This window comes from Marmota marmota, unplaced genomic scaffold (genome assembly GCF_001458135.2).
Source record: "Marmota marmota marmota unplaced genomic scaffold, marMar, whole genome shotgun sequence".
In the NCBI taxonomy this organism is placed as follows: domain Eukaryota; kingdom Metazoa; phylum Chordata; class Mammalia; order Rodentia; family Sciuridae; genus Marmota; species Marmota marmota.
The window spans coordinates 24,222,789-24,243,318 of NW_026000221.1; the positions used below are offsets into that span (position 1 = coordinate 24,222,789).

The following is a 20,530-nucleotide window of genomic DNA, read 5'->3' on the forward strand; positions in this document are numbered from 1 at the left end:
TATATATATATTTGTAAAAGTCTTAGAATAATAATATACATTCATTCATGTTTTCACATTAGTGCAAGGAAACTTCTCCTCCTCCTGAAGATATGAAGGAAATTTCACCAGAAGTGGATCATACAGCAAAAATAGAAATTAATACAACAACTATTTCAAATATTCCCAAGGTATGCAATTGTATTAAAAATATTTTGAAAGGTTTAATTTGATTCTTGAAGGCTTTGTCTTAGTATTGATGTGGTTTGAGAAATTATAATATTTATCCTATTTTTGTATGAGACTTCCTTGCATTAAAAACATTAAAAATATGACAAGTACAATTATTAATTATGTTAAATTTGACAGCTGCAATTATACTGGTAGTGGCAGACAACAAATAGATATGTGAATTCAAGTCTTCATAATTTTTTAAATTATTTTTAAATTAATTTTAAATTAATTTTTAAAAATCAAAACTAACTATCCATTTTGAGATAAATGCATTTTAGTATATATTAAGGTTTTCATTTATATGCATATTTTTATTTAATTTTTCATTTTCTATGTAATTTTTCATTTTATAATGAGTGTTTCACATATATATTGCATATCTGTATATTTCTCAAATTTACATGCTTTATCATTCAGATGCTTCAGCAAGCATACTATAAGGGTTGGAGTTGTAGCTCAGTGGTAGAGCTTAGCATGTGCAAGGCCCTGGGTTTGATCCTCAGCACCACATAAAAATAAATAAATAAAATAAAGGTAATGTGTCCAACTACAACTGAAAAACAAATGTAAAGGACTGGGGCTGTAGCTCAGTGGCAAAGCGCTTGCCTAGCATGCATGAGGTACTGGGTTCGATCCTCACCACCACATAAAAATTAACAAAGGCATTCTGTTCATCTACAACTACAATTTTTTATGTTAAAAAGAAGAATACTATAAAATGTGATCTAAGCAATAATAAATATAGGAGTGTGCTTTTCTTTCAGCAGGTTTCTCAGGAAGGCAGTATAGCTAAGGTAAAAGAGAATACTGAGAAAATCCAGCAAGAAAAAGATGATGATGTATCTTTACTCTCTGAGGGTCAACTTGCAGAACAAAGCTTGGCTTCTTCTGAGGATGAAACAGAAATAACAGAAGAATTGGAACCAGAAGGTGACTTTCTTTTCTAAAATCCCATTATTTGCTTTACTCTTTATTTTGTTTCATCTGTTAGCATATGCATCATAAAACATCATCTAATAGCAAGATCTACCTCATCATATCTATTTCTTGACAGAAACTATGGGTTATAGTTCATTAATCTGCTTAGCTATTGTTAGGTATAATTTTGTATCTCTTCTAAGTCAGCGTGGATCTCCATAATAGAATAGAAATGTTACTGACCTGTTTATGTTTTAAACAGTTTCATATTCTCTTTGGGGGTCAGTATTATCAGTTGGATTACTCTACTGTCTTGACCTTTTAAAAATCAAAACTAAGAATCCTGACCAGAGATCAACAAATATATGAGAAAATGTTCATCATCTTCAGCAATTAGAGAAATGCAAATCAAAACTACGCCAAGATTTTATCTCACCTCAGTCTGAATGGCAGTTATCAAGAATATAAACAGCAATAAACGTTGGCAAGGATGTGGGGGGGAGGGTACACTCATATGTTGCTGGTGGGAATACAAATTGGTGCAACCATTATGGAAAGCAGAATGAAGATTCCTCCTAAAACTTGGAATGGAACCACCATTGACCCATCTATCCCACTTATTGGTTTATACCCAAAGGACTTCAAATCAGCATATTATAGTGATGGAGCCACATCAGTGTTTATAGTAGCCCAATTCACAATAGCTAAACTATGGATCCAACCTAGGTGCCTTTCAACAGATGAATGGATTTAAAAAATGGATTTAAAAAATTATATATATGTATGTATATATATATATACACACACACACACACACACACACACACATACATATATGGTGGAATATTACTCAGCCTTAAAGAAGAATGAAATTATGGCATTTGCTGGTAAGTGGATAGAGTTAGAGAATATCATGCTAAGAAAAATAAGCCAATCCCAAAAAAGTAAAGGCCAAATATTTTCTCTAATATGCAGATGCTAATTCACAATTGGAGGGGGGCCACTAGGGAAGAATAGAGTTACTTTAGATTAGGTAGAGAGGGATGAAGGGAGGGGAGGGGATATGGGGATAGGAAGGATATAGACTGAATCAGACATTATTACCCTATGTACATATATAACTATATGATAGGTGGGATTCTACACCATGTATAACCAAAGAATGAGAAATTATACTCCATTATATACGATGAATCAAAGTACATTCTACTGTCATGTATAACTAATTAAAACAAATTTTAATTAATTAAAGTATTTAAAAAAGAATCCTGACCAGAAAAAGACAACTTACTGAATGGTTTCATTTATTTAAAAGCCTAGAAAAGCAAACATAGTGAGAGAAAGCAGGTTAGTGCCAGGCGCAGTGATTAATGCCCATAATCCCAGGCAGCTTGGGAGGCTGAGGCAGGAGCATCTCGAGTTCAAAGCCATCCTCAGCAACAGCAAGGCACTAAGCAACTCAGTGAGACCCTGTCTCTAAATAAAATACAAAAGAGGGCTGATGAGGCTGGGTTTGTGGCTCAGCGGTAGAGCGCTCGCCTGCACATGCAGGACCCTGGGTTCGATCCTCAGCACCACATAAAAGTAGATAAGTGAAATAAAGGTATCCAACTACAACTAAAAAAGAAATATGGCTAGGAATGTGGCTATGTGGCCAAGTGCCCCTGAGTTCAATCCCCATTACCTCCCCCAACAAAAAAAGAAAGAAGGTTAGTGGGCTGAAGAAGAATGAACCAGAACATGGAGCAGCAGAGAAGAGATTACAGAGGGGCCTGAGGAAATTTTGGGGATTATTAGATATGTTCACTTTCTTAATTGTGGTGATGGTGTCACAGAATTAAACATATCCCATTTCAGGTTTTTCTTTTTAAATGTGTGTAGTTTATTATATGTCACTTTTACCTTAGTAAGCAGTCGAAGTTTTAAAACTCTTAAACAGCAAGGATAACATTGATTTTTACACAATATTACTGGTTAGATTTTTAGAAAACATCTGTTATGCTTCTATCTAAATTTTGTTTAATTTTATACTACAACAAACTACATATTTATTTTTATTTCCTTTGTATTTTACCAAAATTTACCTTGGAATTCCTGTTCATTCTTTTTTCTAAAATGTAATGTATGTGTAAACATATTTGCTGCTAAAAAGGATCTAGAAATAATTGTCATATTGTTCTTTTAAGTTTATCATGTGTGCTTGTTTCTATTTCACAAGGTATAAATAAAAATGGTTTAACTTGGGTAAACATATGTACCTTTTTATTTTTTAACAGATGAAGAGGATAGATCAGATTCTGACAGTGATGATTGTATTATTCCAAGTCCTATCTCCAATAATATCAAACAGGTTAGTAGCTTGATGCCAACTAGAGATGTTCTGAAATAAGGCTGCCTTTGTTCATAGTATATCCTTCTTCATAATGAAGATCTTTTATTGTTGTTGTTATTATTGTTGTTGTTGTTGTTCAGGTACTGGGGATTGAACCCAGGGGTACTTAACCATCGAGCCACAATCACCAACCTTTTTTTTTATTTTTTTATTTGAGACAGGGCCTTGCTGAGGCTGGCTTTGAAATTGGCAATCCTCCTGCCTCAGCCTTCCAAGTCGCTGGGATTACATAGGTGTATGCCAGGTCACCTGGCATAAATGAAAATCTTACAGAAAAATATTTCTGGAAAATTATTAATATATCATAATCTTAATAAGTTATCATATAGTACAAATCAGTTTTATTTATGATTTCATTATATGATGGACTACAACATGAAAGCATTTTTTTTTTACCAAGACACCTAACACCAATAAGCTTAGACAGTTACTTGCTAAAACCAGCTAACCTCCCTGACTCCTTTACAGGAATATTCTACAAAGATATATTCACTCAGCTCTGAACTTCTGAGAATTCAAAATGTCAGATTGCATTTGAAGTTATAACAGGTTGCTTATATGAATTCATAGACTATGCATATCTAAAGATGTCCCCTGATAAACTGTTAAAATTATTTCATTTCTGACAAAAAAATTAAACCATCTCAGAATGTAATTAATTTGGGGCAGGAATTGTTTGTTTTATGGCACATTGCAGAAAAGGAATGTGTAAATTAAAACTTTCTCTCAAAAGAGAATAGTATTTTAAATATATGTAGGAAGTGTATTGTCTACTGGAGTAATTTTTACTGTAGGAGGGAAGTTTTTATAAAGTAAATGTGAGTGAAGTAAAAAGCCCTAGCATTTTCTGTTCATTTACATTAATTTTCCTAAAATGATTAATTTCACTCCTTTTTTTAGAATTTCTACTTTATTGGTAAGAATTATAATATTTCTTTTAACATTTCTTTCATACAATCTTAACTTAATATCTCTGCAAATCAAAACCATTTATAAGAACATGTTGTCACAGATGCCTCCATGAAAGAAATGTACATTGTTTGTGTATTTGAGAAGTACAGAGCATTTCATCTGTCCAAAATTTGACTATTGTTATTATCATTATTATTTATGATAATATCATCTAACTAAGAGAAACTTGACATATGCAATCTTCATCATTTAAAACTGATAAATCAAGGAAGGAATTTTACATATGGTTGCCTGAAGACTTTTATCTATAGCACTCAGTGCAATTAAGTTTAATGTTTTTGCTTAATCACATCATAAATTTTTAAATAATTTTATGAAACCAATGAATGAAAATTCTCTACGCTCTCATTAGAACAATTTGATAATAGTGTCAGTGGGAAAATGAGTCCCTTGTACAGGATTTAGCCATAAACAGAACCCATATGAGATGATATATAGGCAGATAGGTAGGTAGGTAAGTAGACAGGTAGATATTGAAGGAGATTTATTGAAAGAATTGGCTCCTTTGATCATGGAGACTAAGAAGTGCCAGATCTGTTTTCAGTAAGCAGGTGACTCAGGAGAATTAATATAGTTCCAGATTGAGTCCAAAGGTCTGAGAAACAGGAGAACCTTTGGTATAAATTCTGGTCTGAAAGCCATCAGGAACCAAAAAGAACCAGTGTTTCAGTCCAAGTCTGAAGACAAAAAAAAAAAAGACCCTTGTCCCACTCAAGCAGTCATTGCAGGAGGAGTTCCCTCTTCAGTCTTTTTATTCAGTTCAGGTCCAACTGATTGGAGGACACCTACCCAGATTAGAGAGGATAGTATGCTTTACTCAGTCTACCAATTCAAACCTTAATCTCATCTAGAAAACCCTCCCTAACACCTGGAATACTGTTGGACCCCATGGCCCAATCAGGTTGTCAAATAAAATTAACCACTACACCATTTTACTAGAACCCTCCATTCACCATAAGCCTGCATGTTTGACTCAAACATTGCCTTCTCCTGTATCAATAGTTCTGTGAGTTTGTGCAACTTCATCAGGTTTTTTATGATTTAAGCTCCATGATTTAGCCTTTTGAACATAAAAATATGAGAAATGAGGTACTATGTCAGTCCTGGGTTCTGTGCAGACTCGTACCCAAGGACATGTTATCTTGTCAATTTACAAATGGCACTCAGACCTTTTGTTATAATTGAGTGATTCCCATGAACTTAATGCCTGCAGTTTGTGATTGCTCCTTCCCACAATAAGTAAACACAGTGTTCCATTCCTGCTTTCAGGGAGCGTCTATACTTATTGGTAAGAAGTGCTCATGAAAAGCCAAGTGGTAATTCAACAGTTAAATTACAGCTAAAAAACAGTGTCAGGAGACAGTATCAATGATTTATGTCATAGTCATATACTTGAGCTAAAGAATGCACAGTGAACTTCCAACCCATCCTTCTTATTTGCCAAATGAGTAAACTGAAATCTTGATAGAAAAAGTGACTTGCTCACAATCATTCCACTAATAAAGGATGTTTGTAGGGGGAGAACTCAGAGTGGTTTTTTTAATATATGTCATGAAGGATATGCCCATGAGCTGGCCCACTGGCCTCCTTCCCTTTCTTGTGGGCTGCATGTCTTCTTTTAATTGTTTTAGATTGCATTTCTCTGCCTCACTTACTTGTTACCCAAAGATAGTCACAAGATAAATGTGCATGCACAGGAAAGAGACCTAATTAGCCCTACCTGGCTTCTGCATTGGCCCCGTCTTTTCAGATGTGTACTGTTCATCCAGTCACACAGTAAGAAAGAGTACCCCGCTATAACTGTGACATCTGAACATGGGAAGAAAATCAGGTGCACTTCTAATACAGGGAAGGATGCACAGTGTGTTTCGCAAGTCAAGAACGTGCTAATAGAGCAGCCCTCCTGTGGAAAGGGACAAGGAAAGGAGGCCTCCATTACAACGCAGCAGGCCAAACATTTTGGATTTTACTTTACAGTAAATACTAGGGCACAGTGCAATCATTATTTTAATTTTCTAAACACTTTATTCATCATGTAAAATTAACTTTAAATATATGGGAAATTTTTGTCTAAATTATACCATCTTAGATTAGTGATGCTTAGCTGAAGGCACTTTTTCCCCCAAGAGACATTTGGCAGTATCTGGAGACATTTTTGTTTTTTACATTGGGAGAAACTGCTACTGGCATCCCAAGGGCAGAAGTCAAGGTTGCTGCTAAGCATGCATTGATGTTCAGGACCCACAACAAAGAATCATCTGTCTCAAAGTATCAGTGGTACATAGGCTGAGAATTCCTGCCCTAGACCTACAATAGAACCATGTATGTGTTGGCAGTGTTGCTAGCCCCTCAGTGAAGTTGTACATTGCTCTTAACTAAGGAAGAACAAAGAACTGTGATTCAACAAAGACTTTTTAGCAAACGAAAAACTTCCTCTAAAATAGTCAAGTAATCCTGGGTTAGGACTGCTCTTTCTGCTTCCAAGATGATGCCTTATTGCAAGAGAACTCTCTCTTCAATTTTTGCCCTTTTATGAAGGTGCTAATCCCACTTAGGCGCATGGAGCTCTTGTGATTTAATCACCTCCTGAAGGCAATTAGTATTTTTCCTTTGTAGTAAACTAATGTTTTTTTTTCTTGTTAATTCAGGAAAAGTAATTTGTGTTACTTTGCTATAGCCTAATACAGTCTTCACTTCCTGTCCAAAATCTGACTTCCTCTAATCGTTTTAGATGCTATCTCAAAATTGTGAACATCATTTAAAGCAAGCAATTCTTCATGCCTCAGTAACCATTAATCATGTCTTATGTACTTTTAAAAATTCTGTTTTTAATTGAACGTACAGACCAGTCTTACATTAGCAGGTGAAATTTAGTGTTGTTAAATTATATACCAAATAGAATAAAAAGGTATAATCTGTAAGTATGGAAACAAAACTAAAGAAATCATTATAAAAGTGCATGCTATGGCTTAACTGATAATGTCTCCTTCAAAGTTCATGTTGAAATTTTATCCCCGGTACCACAGTATTAAGAACTGCGGGAAGTCATTCAGTCATGAGGGCTCCATGACCACAAATGGGATTAGCACCCTTTTGAAAAGGCATGAAATTAAAGAGAGAGTCTCTTGCAATAAGGCACCATTTTGCAAACAGAAAGAGCAGTCCTCACCAGACACCATACCAACCATGGTGTTGGTCTTGAACTCCTCAACCTTCATGACTGTGGGAAATAAATTTTATTATTTATAAATTACCCAGTCTGTATATTCTGTGCAAATGGACTCAGATAGCCAAATACAGCATTTTTATAGATAACAACAATTTTTCTGTGTGCTACTTCAGCAAACCGTTTAATACAAAAAAAAGGAACCTTCCGTTAAATATTGAAAAAGTGGTAAAAAGAATAACTGTATACCTTTATTCACATTTTATTAACCATTATACCCATATTCACATTTTGCTACATTTTTATCATTTCTGTTCTCTCATATGAGTATATGTGCATATACTTGTATTTTTTTTGTGTGTATGTATGTGTGTGGTGCTGGGGATTGAACCCAGGGCCTTGTGCATACAAGGCAAGCACTCTACCAACTGAGCTATATCCTCAGCCCTTATATTTTTATTTTTAAACACATTCTTATGTACATAATTGTTATGAACCATTTGATAATTGCAGAAATCATGCTCCTTTATCTCTAAATATTACAGAACAATAATAAAGATTGTTATATAATTCTGCAGATATAGGGTGGGAAAAACTCTATTTCTCCTGCTAAACCCTCAGAACAATATGCTAACAACATTTCTATGACTAGCTGTTTGTGGGGTTTTCTTCCATACACCAAGGAGATCACCATCTGAGTGACTTTAATCCTGACACCATCTACCTAGAGGAGGAAACTTCAGATCCTACAGGCTAAGACTCAGCCCCACAAGACTGCCCCCCACTTCTGATACCAGTCTCACCTCCACCTTGTTTGGCCTGTGCTTCTGACCAAATGGCCATAAATCAGGATTCCCACAACTCTCTTCTTATTTTCAATTAATTTGCTAGAATGGCTCATAGAACTCAAGGAAACCCTTATCTCTTTACTGGCTTATTCTAAAGCATATTACAAAGGACATAGATGAAGAGAGACATAGTGCAATGTATGTGAGAAGGAACCAGAGCTTCCATGCCCTCTGGCTGTGCACCCTCCAGGAACCTCCTCCTACCTCAGAGCTCTCCAGTCCCATTCTTTTGGGGTTTCATGGAGGCTTCATGGTATAGGTATTATGATTATATCATTGGCCATTGATGACCAACTTAGCCTTCAGCCCCTCTCCCCTGTCTTCAAGTTAGGAGAGACAGGGCTAAGAGTCTTCTGGTGACCAGTTCCCAGGCACCAGTCATCTTATTAGTATGCAAAAGACACTCTAATCACTCCAGAGGTTCCAAGGACTTTTTTAAAATATTTTTTTAGTTGTCAATGGACCTTTATTTTATTTATTTATATTCAGTGCTAAGAATCAAACCCAGCGCTCACACATGCTAGACAAGCAATCAACCACTGAGCTACAACCCCAGCCCTCCAAGGATTTTAAGTATCACATGTCAGGATGCTGGACAAAGACGAAATATTTATTTCACAATAAAACACTAATCTATAGTTCTCATTAAAATTTTGCCAGTTGTTCCTATAGTATCATTTATAGCATTTTATTAATCTGGTCCAAGATCCAATCCAAAGTACATATTGCACTTTCTTTTTATGTCTCTTTGGCCTGCATTAATCTGTAATGGTTCCTCAGCATTTGTTTTGGTCTTTTATAACCCTAACTTTTTTTTTTAAGACTACAGTCCATTTATATTGTAGAATATCCTTCAATTTGATTTTGTCTAGTATTTCCTCAAGATCAGATTCTGGTTATACATTTTGTTGGGAATTCTGTAAAAACAGTGCTGTGTCCTTTACAGTGCATCAGATCAGGGGTAATCAGGTGTCATTTTGTTCAGTTTTGATGTCATTAACTTTAGTTGAAGTATTGTACTGCACATCCTTTTTTAAGCTTAAAAATACTTGTGGTTTATTAGTGTTTTTGTTGTTTCTTCTTTAGGAACTGTGTCAGATAGAAAGCTCAGGACAGTGATACATAACCGTCATGAGAAGAAAGGCATGTTAGAAACCTTTCTATTAGTGTAACAAAATACCTGAAATAAGCAGCTTATAGAGAGAAAGGTTTATTTTGGCTCACAGTTTTAGAGGTTTCAGTCCCTCGTCAGTTGGCCACATTGCTTTGGGACGTGTGACAAGGCAACATGTCATGGCAGCAGTGCAGGGCAAAGGAAACCTGTTCAACTGATTGCCAGAGATGAAAGAAGAGGGGACAGGATCCCAGTAGCCTCCTCAAATCAGTTCATCATTCATTAGCAGCTACTGTGTATTAGGCAGACATAAACGAAGCAGCCCCTTCCCTTTATAAAGGAATTCACAGTCTGTGGAGGACAAAGTTATAGTCAACCATCCAGATCCACAGATTCTGCTCATCTGTGGGTTCAACCAACCTCAAATCAAAGTTTTTTTGGGGGGAAATGTATCTGTACTGAAGATTTACAAGTTTTTTCTCATCAGTATTTCTTAAATACACTAATAATATTTACATAGCACTTACATTGTGTTAAGTATTATAAGAAATCTAGAGGTTATTTAAAGAATTTGGGAAGACATGTTGTAGGTTATGTGCTAACAGATATACCAAATGCTATACCATTTTTTATTAGGGACTTGAGCATCTGAGGAGGGGGTGATCCTAAAACCAATATCCCAAGGATACAGAGGGGCAGCTGCATAAAGCCTGGTGATCAGTGCTGGAATGGAGTGGAGGGGTGCCTAAGTCAGCCTCAGGGGCCTTGATCAAGAATGACTTTCTAGAGTTAGTACAGTTTGAGCCAGTGTTGAAGATGATTAGGAGTTAAGCAGAACTGGGAAAGGATCTATATAGGCCAAAGAAATACAAAGAATGAGAGAACCTGGAGCATGGCTTCTGCTGCGATTCGAGTGGCTTTAGGATGAGCTAAGCCTATTATGGCATTGAGGAGCCCCCAGAAGAATAGGCTGAAAAGGCGGGCACAGTCCAGGGCATTGGGGCCTCTGAATTGGCTTTTGGTTATTGTTATTTGAGATGGGGTCTCACTGTGTTGCCAAGGGTGGCCTCAAACTCCTGAACCCAAGCGGCCCTCCTACCTCGGCTTCCCAAGTAGCTGGAATATACAGGTGTGCACCACTGTGCCTGTCTTCCTCTGAGTAATTTTAAGGAATAGGGAAAAAAGATCACTCATTCATTAAAAACATATTTAATGAGCATATGCTGTGTTGCAAGCCTTGTTCTAAGGACTGGGAATACAGCAGTGTATAAGAGAAATAGGCTTTTGTTCTTATGGAATTTGTGCTCTCAAAATGCATTTTAAAAGATACTGTTAATTAATGTAAATAGATTTGAGAATAAACTAGTTTAAAAGTAATAAAGAAACCCTCATCTATAATTAGTCTTTTTGAAATTTTCTCTATTCTATAATGTTCCAGAATTAAAACTAGAAGTAGTGTCCTAGATAAATATCATTTATGCCAATTACACTATGAATTTGAATTATCTAATACACTGTGTAAGCAATTCAAGATCATTCAGTTTTCTTCATGTTACACAATTTGACAGCTCATAGTTAGTATCTTACAAATTTTGATCCTTAAAAGGAATCTAACAGATTTCCCAGGACTTCCACACATTGCTTGGTTCTTTCTCTTTTCTTCATGTCTGTGATCTATAATTAATCATAGATTACTTCATTTTGTTTCATTTCATTTACAACATTTATGAGCTTCACTTTGTCAGTATGAAATGCTTGTCCCCTCCTTTCCTTTCCAAAGTGGTATAATTAGTGTTAGCATCTTTTTTAACAGGCTACATAAAGTTTAGTGGCTGGATTAAATCAAGTCATTAACATAATGTGCTACCCAATTTGCCCCTATCTCTTTTCGTTTCCCGGACATCAAAGTGCCACAGAGCGCAAGTGTAATTGGGCCTTGCTAGCCTGTCAGATTCCGTCAGCCTGATGACTGCTGCTTTTACTAAAAAGCTTCTAGGCATGATAATTAATGGGGGTGGGAGGGCAGAAGTCTGAGAAATGTAAAACTTTGGACATTTCTCTATGAATATTTTATTAATTTGAATAATCAGAAGTTAACAGTATCAATTTGATGTATAATACATTGATTAAAAGCCTTGTTTCAGGTCTTCAAAATAGACATCAAAACTGGGAATTTGCATTTGCCATGGCATTAAAAAAATTAACAAGCCTTCCTTTGCATTATTTCCAATTTCATAATTTAAATAATGTACTCATGTTTCACAACAAAATGTATTGCCATCAACTCACAGATTTCTTAAAATGTGCCCACAGGTGAGAATGGGAAATCACAGGCTGAAAAAGCAATGGACTCTTCTGTGCAGCACATATTTACATCCCGCTCTTTCTCTGTTACTGCTAATAGCAGTTTTGTAAAAGCTGCCATATTCAATTGCACTAAATTACAGTTGCACCCAGAAACCAGATTCTCTGAACAATAAGGTGGCTTTCCCAGGTGATTGCAGTAATGGTGTTCAGCAAATATATTGTAAAACTTTGAAAGTCAAAATGCAAGAAGCAATTCATGTATGAAAAATAATTAAATCTCTTTGGAATAAAAAATGATATCCTATCAATGGATAATAAATCTCTCCCAGTGTTTTATATGTGGAAACTCAAGCTAGATAGAATGTATGTTTTAAAATATATTTTATGTAGAAACAGAAATGTTGAATGAGTCTACTGATAGTAATTTCTTTTTAAATTATTTTTTATTTTGTAACTTTTTTTTACAAAAAAAATGCTTCTTCATTCTGTAGAAGCATTCTCTTGTTTTAACATACACACAATGTTCCATTTTAAAAGTATTCCACATTTATTTAAATAAGCCCCTTTTGATGGACTCTTAGGTTTCTACCAATTTTTGCTAATGCAGACACTTCTGGTTAAAATGAACATTTTGATGCATAACAACGTGTGAAAATTCCCATTTCCTTCTAACATACTCTTTGCTCTTTTTGCCTCACTGGTGATTTCATTAAAAAAAAAAAAAACAGAGGTCTATTTACAGATTACATGCACTTCATATGCACATACAGATGTAACAATTATAAGCAAAAAAAAATGTCTAAAAAGATATATACCATTGTTAGCAGTGAGTATCTATAAGGCAGGAGTTAGCAAACAATGCTCATGTGCCAAATCCAGCATGTTTTTGTAAATACATTTGTACTGGAACTCAGCCACACTCATTCATTTAAAATTGTTTATGGCTGCTTTTACTCTATAAGGATAAAGTTGAGTATCTGCAACAGAGACTCTGTAACCTACAATGCCAGAAATATTTGCTGTCTTTCCCTTTACAGGAAAAAAAAAATTGCCAAGTGCCAAGTTAGGAGATGGGATGTGTTAAATAAAATTTTGTAGGAGGCGGCAGATTGGACTGGGCACTTGCAGTAGGCTCAACAGACCAAACCAATATAGAGTTTAATCATAGTAACTGAGCTTTGGTTAGTTTCACAAGGCCTTGTAGCCAATTAACTAATTAAACTATAAACAATTAACCGTCAAACTAATCAACTGACTAGCTGACTAGACTATAGACAGATTGTTTTCTGTGTCTCATCATTGGTTTTCTATAAGCACTACTGATCACATTGCTGACTAGAGTTCTTAGGACCTGTTCTGATTCTGGGAGCTGCACATTTCATGCATAAGTTTTACTTCACTCATATAAACTCTCCTAGATTTCACATCTAAAAAATTTTTCTTTTAACAGATGAAACAAAGCATTCATATTTTACTTTTTATAATTGATATTACTGGGTTATTTTTAATGATGTGTATAGGTTGCCTCTAAAAAGGAAATAATTTGTTAGCTATCCTGCAGAAAAATATGTTACCTAAAGGAGAATTTAATTTGAACACTATAGAAGTTTTTCTGTAAATACCTTTAAAGTAGGGTGAATCCTTTTTTTAGTTTAGGGCAATATTTCTCAAAGTGTGATTCCCTAAACCAGCATTCTTGATATCACCTGAGAATTTGGGAGAGATGCAAATTCTTGGGCCCTACCCCAGACCTGATAAATCTGAAGTTCGGACGGTAGGGCCCAGAAGTCTGTGTTGAATCAGATGATCCTGGAGTATGCTAAAGTATGAGAACCACAGTGTTAGGGGAGAGGATTACTTCTCACCCTTGGCAGCACATTGGAATCATCTCAGGAGCATCTTTAAATGCCAGGTCCCAGGCTTCAGTCAGATCAATTAAACAAGAATTTTATTTATAGCTTCCCTCATGACTAATGTGCAGCCCAAATTGAGAGTCACTGTACTACATCTGTTCTCGACAGTGGCAACAGTGGAATAGCCTATAATAGCCTATCAAAATCACCTGAAATTGAAGGTGACTTTTTTTTTAATTTTCTTTCCTTCACCTTACTGCCACAGTAAAGCACAAAAACTGATGGAATCATGTCATATGCTTAAGGTGTATTAGGACAGGAAAAATATTCCAAACCACTCACAGGGCAGATCCACAATGGCTATAGTTAGGCTCCCTCCCCAAAGATTCCAGCAGGCTCTGTTTATAATATGTAGCCAAGGTCATGAACACCCTGATTCAGCATATGTACTTGTGAGCATGCACCCCCTTTTGTAACCTGTTGGTAGTGTGCCTTCTTTGTCTGGCCTGCATATAAAAAAAGGCCTCTGGAAATAGCTCAGGGGAACAAAATGGAACTGGCTGGGACAAAATGGAGCTGGAGCTGGAGCTGGAGGCTGCTGCCACCTCTAAATAAAGAATGTCTATTATCCTAGCTGCACCTCACATCTTCCTTCACCTGCCAGAATTCCAACTCTGTTTCCCAGGGTCTGAGCGTCCACCCAACCCCCCTATTTTAGAACATGTGATAACAAGCTTCTATAATTTGCTGATCTTTATAGACTCAGTATTTACACAGTATATAAGGGACACTATTCTAAAAGTGAACACAATTCTATTCTAAAAGTAAGACAATATTCTAAAAGTAAACACTCAATTCCAGTACCACTTGATCCCCATCACTGAAGTTTTTAACATTTATATTATGTGCTCAATGTAGTGCATTTTAACAGAACATATTAGAAAAGATAGACTACCCACTGATGAAAACTGGGTTTGCTTTCTTTTGTTAAAAAAATATTACACTCATAGAATGAGTTTCTAGGGACATCACCTGTGTATTATAATTTATCTCAAAGAGCTATTGTTGCCAGGCATGGTGGTGCAAGCCAGCAGCTTGGGAGGCTGAGGCATGAGGATCAAGCCTCAGCAACTTAGCAAGGCCCTAAGCAACTCAGTGAGACCCTGTCTCTAAATAAAATACAAAAAGGGTTGGGAATATGGCTCCCTGGTTAAGCACCCCTGAGTTCAATCCCTGGTACTAAAAACAAAAAAAAATTCTCAAAGGGCTATTATCACTTTACAAAAACAAAAACTTTTCAAACAAAATTTATGTGAAGCATGGATATGATTCTTAATAAGTGGATGCTTTGAAGCCTAGTATGAAGTCAGGGGACTTAAAAGAGACTCAGATAACTCTGCCCAGGCTCAGCTGGAAAAAGGGAAGTTGTAAGAATCATGATTAATCACTAAGCATTACTGCCCTACTTATGTACGCCTCTGCCAATATACTGGTGAGTTTGATTGTCAGGATCGACTGTTTTGAACTGGTATAGAGCTCACCTCAATTAAAATTTAAACTCTTCAAGGGCATAAACATAGATCATCACCTTCTATTTCCATTTTGTCTCTATTGTTATAAAATATAACAACAAAGCCTGGGCTGGGGTTGTGGCTCACAGTAGAGCACTCGCCTAGCATGTGCAGGGCCCTGGGTTCGATCCTCAGCACCACATAAAAATAAATCAAATAAAGGTATTGTGTCCAACTACAACTAAAAATTAAATATTTTTTTTTTAAAAATAAAGTACCAAGTTCTACATACTATGGCTCCTGGACGTAAACTCTATTTGTATTTATTTACACAAACACATATATATAACATTTTTATGGTGGTTTAAATATCCCCATATAGATTGGTACCACTATTTGGAGACGAATTTGGTGCCTCTTTAAAGTTGACTTTATCATAATCATTAAAGAAGTATTTCTACACAAGAGAATCATGTATGTATAAACATAAAATGATATACAGTGCCACAGTGTTTATAATAGCAAAAAACTATAAACTGCTTAATTGTTCATCACTAAGTAAATAAAAAGAATGTAGATTATAAGCAAGTGGAATTATGTATAGCAGTTAATATGAATGAATTAGATTTGAATTATAAATATGAATAAATCAAAATATATATTGAGTGAAAAATTGCAAAATGATTGATAGAATATAATATTACCAACAAAAGAAATCTAAGAGCAGAAAGTGATATGGTGCTTATGGAGGTACACATAACTTACAGAAAATACAAAAGCAGGTTTAGGAATGATGTAGCCAATATCAGGATAGTGGTTACCTCTAGGGAATGAAGGGAAGGAGAAGGGATTTGGCAGTTGGGGGCTTTACCTATATCTGAAATATTTTATTTCTTCAACAACAACAAAAAGTTTTGAATCAGATTTAGCAAAATGGTTAACATCTGTGCAATATGATGAATGCTTAAATATGCCAAATAATATTCTGTACTTTTCTCATGCTTGAAATGTTTCATAATTTTTAAAAATTAAATGCCTGTTCATTGTAGAAACTTAGAATAAAATTAAGCTTACCTGTAATCTCACCATGGTTATTAGATTTAAATCTTACTGACTAAAAGCCAAGCATGGTGATACATGCCTGGAATCCCAGCTACTTGGGTGGCTGAGGACCACAAGTTCATAGGTCAACCGGGGCAACAAAGTGAGACCCCCATCTCAAAAAAAGTACAAAAAAAAATCTTACTGGCTGAAACAAGTTGCAAAACCTTTGTCATAGGCCATTCTCAGTTACACGATACTGTGTTTAAGTCTTGTCAGGTTGAATTAGTTTTCAGAAACCTAACAATCCAACTTCATTGTGGCTGCTCAGATGGTTGAAACTAAAGGAAGAATTAAGCACAGTACTCTGAAATGAAACATGAAATTTTTAAGCATGCCAATAATAAGCCTAAGTAAACACTATAGAAAAATATGACCCAAAATGTGAATTACCATCAGTCAGGAAGCAATAGTGGAATTGAGCCAAAATCATGAAAGCTATAATTCACTTTTCTCTGTGAGTAATACAGGCTGTCATCACATTTCTGTATCATTCAATCACATAATGTGTAGTGTCCATCTATACAGACAACTAAAAATGAGTTGCATGCAGTTCTCATTTTGTCATTTCTATTACTTCTGTTCACCACAATCAAAATTTATAAATGCTTTTTTACATCCTGTTGTTGACATCTTGTTAACTAGGGAAGCTAATGGGGCAATTGGTGAACAAAACAGTATTGAGAAGAAGCATCTTACCTACTCACAAAGATCCAGACACCCACACACAGAGAGAGGAAACAGAAGAGGAACAGCCTAAAGCCTCTGCTATCTGGCCAACTTGCTGTATGTAACTGAAAGACACTGATACATTGCAGGGGTATGAGCGGTCATGGTGCTCTAGAAATTCTGAACAGATATTGTAAGTCAACTATCTGAAAATGCTTCGCTTTAGTCTTTGTCTTTTGAATCAGTGTAATATTTATTACCCCTTCTAATTCTCCTAATTGAACTTTTTCCCATTTTTTTGTTGTGAAAAATCTCTAACATACTGAAAAGTATAAATAACATCTCAAGACCTGTGCTTGAGAAAGTTTTGTTCAATTAAAAATCTAGAACAGGGGCTGGGGATATGGCTCAAGCAGTAGTGCGCTCGCCTGGCATGCGTGCGGCGCGGGTTCGATCTTCAGCACCACATACAAACAAAGATGTTGTGTCCGCCGAAAACTAAAAAAAATAAATAAATACTAAAAAAAAAAAAATCTAGAACAGCACGATTTCTCTACATTTTGCAGTAGTTGACAAGACCCACTTTCCAAAACATAGCAGATATATAATTTTAAATGAGAAAGCACTAAAACTGCAGCTTCACATATTTCTGTCAATATACATAAGATATTCTGAAGATCTAGAAAATAATCAGCCTCCCCTATTTTACTGAACATTTATTGAGAGACTACTACGTGCTAGATGCTGGGGAGGATGTTAAATGCTAGAAGATGAGTAAGATATGGTCCTGCCCCACTGGAGCTCACAGACCATAGAGAGAGGCCAGTATATAAAGATCCATGCAGTACAATGTGACTTTGAAGTGCAATGAGGGACCAGGGGAGAAAACAACCAACTGTGTGTGGTTCAGGACTTCATATGACTGAATTATGTCTGATGGAAAAGATGATTTCACACAGAATAAACAACAGATACAAAATTCAAGCAATACCAACAACATAGGTTTGAAGGAATGGCTGTATTGTCTGATAATAGGATTTTTAAGCAGAAAAGTGATACCTGATTGATTTTTTAAAGACTTTCTTTTTTTAATTTTTTCATAGTTGTAGATGAACACATGGCTTTATTTGTTTATTTTTTTTATGCAGTGCTAAGGATCAATCAGTGCCTCATAGGTAGTAGGCAAATGCTCTGCCACTGAGCTGCAGCCACAGCCCCTGATTGATTTTTAAGGAGAAATTTTTATCATAATGAATGGTTGGGGCTGCAGGTGAGGGATTAGAGATAGGAGTGCCTCACCTCTCTTGGAGCGATGGAGTAGATGCAGTTACTTACTAAGTGTGTACTGCATGCCACACCAGTGACATAATAAGCAGCCTAACAGCCCCTGCCATCACTAAGCTTATAGTCTGATACAACCATTAGCTTGCTTCCAGTTGTCAACAAATAATCTTCTATTCTAATTCCATCTAGTATCTCCTCCCTAATCTTCCAGATTTCTACTTTCTAATAGAAAGCTGCTCTATTGGTTACCTCCCATAAGAACCTAACACAGTTTCTCTGGCAAAAGAAACCACATCTTGTTTTCTTTACATCTTCTAGAGCTGGGATTGTCTGAAATATCATAAGATTTCAACAATGCAATGAATCCTTGAGACATTTAGGAAGAGAACAGAAATGGGTGGCCTATAGGATATAGTGGGTATGAAAAAAAAAATGGAAATGGCTTCCAATCTTTTGGTCGTAGGTGACAACAAACAAAAAAACAATATAATCAGATGAGGTAGAAATATCAAAGGATGAGTGGGATGAGGGGAGAGGAGAGAATGAATTCATTTCTGAAATGCTAGGCGGTAGGTGTCTGTGATGCAGTTGATGTACCTCTCAGTCTTCAAATCTTCACATGTGATCCAGTTGAACTTCTGATTTACAGGGGCATGAAGACAACCCGAATTGTTTTATTGTTGAAAAATAAATTGCTTAATACTATTAACCAGAATTTATAATGTTTAAAAAATTATTTTTTCAGAGCTTGCTCCCCTAAATATATACTACTTCAAAGGTATCCCTTTGGGGGCTTCTTGTTCATTTATTTCATTTCTGGGTGTTTTTTTTTTTTCTTCAGTATGAGGGATTGAATCCAGAAGTACTCTACCACTGAGCTACATCCCCAGCCTTTTTTATTTCTTATTTTAAAACAGGGTCTCACTAGTTGCCCAGGCTGACCTCCAATTTGTGATTCTCCTGCCTCAACCTCCCAAGTAGCTAGGATTACAGACTACATGTACCTCTACACCTGGCTGGATTTATTTAAAGTAATTCAGATAGCATCATTTGAACAAAGAAATAATAACTTGAACTTCTGCCAGTAATATTGGTCAGAGAATTTAAAAGTCATATGATAGAAATAATGAGAGTAGGGGAATACCCAAAAAAAGATAAAACTAAGCCAGAAAAGAAAATAGCAGTAAGAATTTTTAAAAATATAAAATTTTTATATTTCTTTGAAATATACTGTTTCCTTTTTTATGTTGTGATGGGGATTTTTAGTTTTTTCTATTTGTTTTTTATTTTTTGTTTCCTCCCACCAACCCCCCTTGGGCTATGATTCAAGTATCTGCTTTTATGTAGAATTATATTTTAAACTTTAAAGAGTTGCATGTAGTCCTATTTGACAGCCTAAATTAGTTCTTACAATAATGCAAGCTTCCATATGGGATTGTATAGTTAATATATTATTAATAAAATAACCACTTAAATAAATTTGATTCCTCTGCTATTTTAAAATTCATTTGTCTCTCCATTTGGTTCTGTAATAAAAAACTATAAACTGCTATCTTCACAAAGTAGAAATAATGGTATATCTCTTTTTCCTTTTTATAGCTATTTACCTTTAATTCTCTTGTGCAGAAGTATGAATGTTTTATAAGATTTTATAACAATTCTAAGTTTGTCAAATTCCAAGTTATGTAAAAGACTTAATCATGCATTGTGCTACACTTGGACTAGAATTATAAAATATATGTATGTGCAGTTATTTTCAAAACCACAATACATTTTTAGGGAAAAAAATCTTTTAAAATATTTTCTTTACCATATAGTCTTCAGCGAGCAGAGAAGGGCTTTTCTGAAGTGAGATTAGACAATAGAGCCAACTTCATTTTTTATGCACGTGAACGAAGAGGGCTTGAGGTTATTAGTTGAAACCGAGTAACCTTTCCTGGCTTTCATCTCTTTCTTTTCAAATTTGAATATGAAAAGCATATTCAAGTCAAAGACCATCACTTTAATGACATTTGGCAGTCATTTGATTTATTAGGTTTTAGAAAAAATTTTCCTTTAAATATTTCATCATACTATGCTAATCCTAGTAATATTGCCAGCTGCAGCCTTGTACCTGTATTAGTGGAGACAGAATGGTGTGGAATTTTCTCTGTCATCCTAGTAAAATTTCCATGAATCTACT

The 20,530-nt window shown here is 35.5% G+C and overlaps 1 protein-coding gene across 5 annotated transcripts in view; it reads left to right on the forward strand.

Annotated features, from left to right (window-relative positions):
- Window positions 1–20,530, forward strand: part of Rpgrip1l (RPGRIP1 like) — a 104,629-nt gene that overhangs the window by 61,086 nt on the left and 23,013 nt on the right. For 3 of the 5 annotated variants that reach the window (XM_048792180.1, XM_048792179.1, XM_048792182.1), the window contains 3 exons: window positions 63–170; window positions 978–1,143; window positions 3,408–3,481. In XM_048792180.1, coding sequence (XP_048648137.1) covers window positions 63–170; window positions 978–1,143; window positions 3,408–3,481 — 348 coding nt within the window. Of the gene's footprint in view, window positions 1–62; window positions 171–977; window positions 1,144–3,407; window positions 3,482–11,936; window positions 12,273–20,530 lie in introns of those variants that run through there. The other 2 variants (XM_048792183.1, XM_048792181.1) reach the window with 2 other exon arrangements.